Consider the following 6,000-nt stretch of genomic DNA (forward strand, 5'->3'; position numbering starts at 1 on the left):
CAAGAACCTTCCCCTGAAATGGCCCTGGAGTTGGCCTCATTGTTGAAGAAGCATCACATGTTATAGTTTTAGTAGCATGTTCCCTAATAACTCCCAGGGTTCCGAGTGTAAACCAAATATTGGGCTAGATTCTGGACAATATAAAAGCCATCCAAGAAGAGTCAGTTTATTTTTTTTGAGAGGAAAGACTTACACGAGTGAAACAACCAAAGACTACAAGGCTACAACCTCCAATCTAATGGTGATGTTCCTGGTGCAACTATCAGGACAAAAGGAGCAATCTAAGCGTGCTGGAGTAGTAAGAAGGTGGGAGGTAAGCCACGCTAGAATGAACCAGGGTTAACAGTTCAACAGGCAAAGAAGTGAACAGAAAGCAATACAGTGGAATGATGGGTTTAGAACACAAACCACCCCTAAGACCTCTCCCTGGCTCTAAACTCATCTGCCTTGACCAGGGCAGGTTGTCTTGGGGGGGCTGGATCTTTCTATTCCTGTTTTCTACATATTCTTGAAGATTCCTTTTGTCACAGATGCATACACTGCCTGTATATTCTGTGCACAGAAACATCTCTATCACCTGCAATGGCTGGGGTGTGAGGGAGCCAAGTTTCCAATTAACCAATGGCCATTCTTTAAGTCGGATCCTAAACTTTTGTGTGCCATAGACTCCTCTGGCAGTTTGGTGAGACCTTTGAATCACTCCTTTGAATCTCTCCTTTGAATGATGATAAAAAAAAAAAAACAATGAAAGAGATACTAAATTTCAGTCAGAAGTCAGTGAAATTAAAAATGTTATTTTTTTTCTAATCCAAGTTTATCCCCCACCCCCCAGGTTAAGAACCACATTCTAAGTCATAAAGGTTTCATTTTAACCATTTTTTTTTTAAAAAAAGGAAGTCATTATTAGTGTCAAATACAGGTTTTAGTTCATGCTTTCCCAATACTTATTAATCGTTTTCTTGTTTTAAATAATATTTTATTTTTTCCCCAATTACATTATGTTTTTTTAAAAAATGAAAAAAATTAAAGTTTGAAATAATTTTTAGTTAATTCCTTAATTTAAAAAAAGTCTTCTAAGAAATTAGTATTCGAAGTGAAATATCTTTCATGTTAGATGATGAAGATCTCATTTGCATGGGTTTACTAAAGCAAGGAAAAGAGAGAAGTGCTTAATTTGAGGTACCAGTTATTGTACTTTTAAATTTTTTATCTTATTTATTTTAATGCTTTTTGTTTGTAACATATACATACATATATATGTACGTGTGTGTATACACACACACACACATTCATTTGCCGCAAATTATAAAAAGGACTTTGACAAAATCAAACAGTCCAGAACTATAGGAAAGGAGGGAGGTGCATTTTCTCTACTCTCTGCAGGTCAAGCTCCGTCATTCCAGTTATAGAGTGTGCCTTTTGTTTTTCAGTCATTTTCCAATATACTCCCCCACTGGAGAATCCTCCCTCAAAACAAAGCCAAGAGGGCTGGTAAAACCATCCAACAAAACCACTGTGATCACCGGTGGACACAGCCTGCTGAGCCCGCCATCTCTTGCCTCTCCTGGATGAGGACCACAATTGGCCTGTGTCCCCCGCAGCAAGGTGCACATGGGCCTCTCTGAGTTTTGTTCACAGCACCCGTGGCTGTGGCATGTGTTTGTTCTGGGGGCTCCGCTCTCTTCATTCTGCCCCAGTTCATAGAAGTCTTCTCTTTCAATCAACCGTTTCTATTGATCACACCTTCGGGCACAGTGTTTCATTGCGTTCTTGTAGATAATTTAATTGTTTTCCAATAAATGGCCACTCACTATTCCTTCAGTTTTCTGTCATCACAAAATGCTGCTGGTAAATATTTTCCTATCTACGATCCCTTCTTTCTCTTTACCCTCCTTGGGGGTACATAATGAGTAATGGGCCCATGAGGACAATGGGCAGGAAGATCAAAGTCACTTTTTCTACATCATTACAAAGAACTTTCTAACACGACTGGACCGGTTCAGAGCTCCTCCAGCACCACACGAGCATGCCTCTCTTAACATCATTGCCAGTTTGATGTGTGGGAGGTGAAAGGTGAGAGCGCAGCTGTGCAGTTGGAGGACTGGGGTCCACATGCTAAGTGTCCTTGCCCGGGCCTCACCAGCCTCCTCTGTGCAATGAAGGGGCTGGAGCAGATGCCCCATGGTCTAACTCAGAGCACTTTTTTGTGGGTTGCTGAAGGTTTCATTTCTTCTTTTATAAACTTGTTCATAGTCTTTATCAACTTAACTATCAGAAAATTCAATGAAACTTTCGTGGCCATCATTCTAAATTAATCACTTCCTTTTTTTTCAGAACACGCTCCAACTACCAGACTACGCTGCTGATGCGCATGGTCCTGAGCAGGCCGCAGATCTCAAGCCGCCGCGCCCAGGCCCCCACGCCGCTCTCTCGGCCGGTTGTGTTTTTCTCTCGCCCGCACCGTCACCTCTTCTGTCTTCCCCTGCCTTGGCTCTGCTCCCCGCTGACCGTTAGTGTGTCTCCTCTCCGCTGCTCTTTCTTCTTGCTTGTTTTCCCCCCACTCATCAAATACACCAAAGTTTCAACCCTGGGCTGTGTTCATAAACACATAAAGCCAATCGTATCATGGGTTTTGTTCATCTCTTCCTCTTAGGTTACCCTTGGATCCTTTCTGCGCACGCTTATAGCTGGGAATACTTTTGGTTAGATTTTGAGTTTACAGATACTCTGGACAGTTGAGGGTGCTGGACCAAACGAGGTAACCCATGTTAAAAAGCCTTTGTAAATCTTGAAACACTCTAGAACATTAGCTACTCTCTTTACTTTAAGTAGCTACGTTACTGGAAATGTTCTTTCATATACATGCCAGGGTAATAACCACCAGTTGTGTTTGACAGGAATCAAAGTGTTAATGTAAGGAAGAATCTATGTGTAAGAAGGGAGTCTAAGTGTTCCTCTGTCTCAAAGACTGGCCACTAGAGCAAAAGGCAAGGATGTTCTCTTCCATTTGGAGGAAATGGCTGGGAAGAGGACAGAGGGTGAATGGATCATGCAGGGGGCTGTGGCGATCAGCAATTGGAGTGGAACAGTCCGAACTTTGTGGGTCAGGCAGTGTTTATCTGAAGAAAATAAGGTCAGACCAGTTATGTTAGCAAGTACAACTAACACCACTGTTAATGGATCAGCTTGAACAGGAAATAAACTCTTTTGTAAGAAGTTTTTCTGTTTCTTCTGAAGCCTTGCTCTATCTGGCTATTTCTCAACAATAATTAGGGAGTTGATTAATTTCTCTATCTCTGTTAAAAGTTGTATTTTTCTAAGGTATTACAACCCAAGTTGATTTTCTAATCAATCTGTTATTTTTGTTAAATATCCCTGAAGAAACCTAATCACTAGACCTATGCTACCAACCGGCATCACTGTTCACGAAGAGGTATGCCACATACACATAGGAAGGAAGCAACAAGGTTCCCAAGGTTCTTTTTTGTTCTAACGCCTCTTAATAGGTGATCATCACAGCTCATAATGCAACCAATTTAAACAGATTTTGAAAAATCCCCTTTAAATCATATTCCTGTCTGTACAAGGGTTATCAGTTTCCTCATCTATAAAATCAGGATAATATTTGCACATTATTTAACCCACAGGTTTGTTTTGAGAAATTCAAATGAGACTACATAAAGTCCTAGTAAACTCTAAAGTAATTATATCCAACATCAACATCGAATTCTCTTTTTTCAATCCTTTTCAACCCTCCTCAGTCCAGACACTGCCCTAACTCTGCCCACTGCCTTCCACAGTGCCCTCTGGGATTCCTGTTCCAAGACAAATAAAATGCCTTTCATTCTAGATTGTTCCCACACTACTTTTATCTGTCTGTCCTTACTGAGACCTGGTTTCCTTCATTTAAAACTTCATCTTTGGCCATCCTTTCACCACTGGCTGTACTGTATTTTATCCCTATCCCAATACCGCCAGTCCCCAAGGCGGGGGGAGAGGAATGCTGCCCGTTGCTATTTCCAGACTTTGCCTTTGCTATTATCACTCAGCAACGTCTCCTCTGAAATGTACAGTGCCAACATTTTTCACCGCACTCAGATCATGGTAGTGGTTTTTTGCTGGCCACCAGGTTATTTTCCTTTATTTCTCAAGGAATTTACCACATGGATCAATGTCTTCCCTAAGCTCCCAGTTCCTCAAACATACTCACTATTCAAGTCCACTTTATCCCTCCCATGTACCTACCCACCTCCGCTCTCCCCTTCCATTGGGCTGTAGTCCTATCCTCCCAATACTCTCTTTTCCTTAAGATCTTATGGCACCCATCTTTTCTGGCCCTTTCACTGACTCCTCCTCACTCCCCTCTGCTGGCTCATCTTCCATGTCATACCTAATAAAATGGGCATTTCACAAGGCTGTTTTCTCAGGCCTCTTCTCTACCCTCTTTCAGTGACCTTCTCTGTTCCCATGGGTTTAAGCATCATATCTATGCAGAAGATTCAAAGATCTACATATCTAGTCCCAGTCTATCTCCTGAGCTCCATCTAACTGCCTCCTGAACATTTCAAACTGGATACCTCAGAGGCATCTCGAACTCAACATGTGCAAAACAGGACTCATAACTTTTCCCCCAAGCTTACCCTTCTTCTTCCAAACTTCTGTATTTCCGTCAAAAGCAACATCATTCTTCTGGCTTCCCAGGTTTGTAACCCTGGCCATATCTTGGACTCAGCACTTTAATTCAGCCCATGTATCCAAGCAGCTACTGAATCTGGTTATTTCTACCTTGGCAACATCTTTTGAATCTGACGCTTGTTCTCTCCTCACACTGCCCCTCCCATCTTACTTCACATTACCTCTCACCTACATTTCTGCAATGGTCTCCTAACTGGTCTTTCCCTTCTCTGGTCTATCCACCAAATAGCAGCCCACCTGACTGTCCTTAAATGGGAGTCTGAGTGTATCACTACCCAACTAAGAAAAGCCAGCAGGGCCCTTTGCCTCCAGGACCAAATGCAAACTCCTCTATTTAGCTTTTAAAGCTCTCCGCCGCCTGGTTCCGACCCATACTTCTAGCTTCACCGTGTACTACCCCTTCTCAACTCCATCTTCTGCACTCTAGCTGAAAGGGTCTTCCCTTTGTCCCTCCTAGATGGCATCCATCCCCCATCTCCTTGCCTCCATGGGGGCTGTCCTTCATGCCCGGGGGACACTCCCTCCTCACAGCATCCCTTTCTCCAATATGCAGTGCTGAAGTCTTTCTTGATGCCACCATCTGCTAGTGCCTTCCCTCCCTATCAGCTTTATGTTAACTGGCTTTTATTTACTTGTATTGGCCTCTTTACATTGATGTCACGTGCATGTTTGTGTGCAAACACGTGCATGCACACACGTCTACTGTTTCCCCATTAGGACACAGCAAGCTCTTTGTAAGCAGGGACGATTTCACTGCTTGTGCCAGCACAGTGGTTGGCACGTAGGGAGTATTTAATAAATGCCTGCTGATTGCCAAACGGCCTGCAAAAGTGCTGGGTGGTCACAGAGTGAAGGGATCAGTTTCCTCAGCTATCAAGTAAAGACAATGACCCTCTCATGACCTGCCTTCCGGACGGTTGTGAAGAAAGCGCTTTAAATCTCCAAGCACCACCTCAGTGTGACTCACAGGCGTCACTAACATGGGGGGAGGGTGGGCTCATTGTATTCGTTCTTCGGGCATCTTCCTGCAAGGTGACTGGCTGCCCACCGTGGTGCTTGGCTAGTGAGGGCCTTGGCCGACCAGCGAGGCTTGGTAAGAAAGAGCAGGTCTATTATGCTTACGTATAAGAATAAACTCTTTCTTAATAAGCAGATCAATCGCTCAAAGCCACACTTCTATAACATGAGATACTGCCATCTGGAATACGATACACCTGGAAAAAATTTGGTACCTATTTCATTAAATCTTAACTGCCAACATCACTATTTAATTCACCCTAATTTTCTTGCTACTAAAAAAAAAAA

At 43.0% G+C, this 6,000-nt stretch overlaps 1 protein-coding gene across 1 annotated transcript in view; it reads right to left on the reverse strand.

Annotated features, from left to right (window-relative positions):
• Positions 1-5,012, reverse strand: part of LOC118842821 (zinc finger protein 420-like) — a 42,342-nt gene extending 37,330 nt beyond the window's left edge. The window contains exon 1 of the mRNA XM_036750134.1: positions 4,641-5,012. Coding sequence (XP_036606029.1) covers positions 4,641-4,685 — 45 coding nt within the window. The 5' untranslated portion in view covers positions 4,686-5,012. The remainder of the gene's footprint in view (positions 1-4,640) is intronic.
• Between the last annotated feature and the right edge of the window lie 988 nt (positions 5,013-6,000).

Source organism: Trichosurus vulpecula, chromosome 3, assembly GCF_011100635.1.
Source record: "Trichosurus vulpecula isolate mTriVul1 chromosome 3, mTriVul1.pri, whole genome shotgun sequence".
Classification (NCBI taxonomy): domain Eukaryota; kingdom Metazoa; phylum Chordata; class Mammalia; order Diprotodontia; family Phalangeridae; genus Trichosurus; species Trichosurus vulpecula.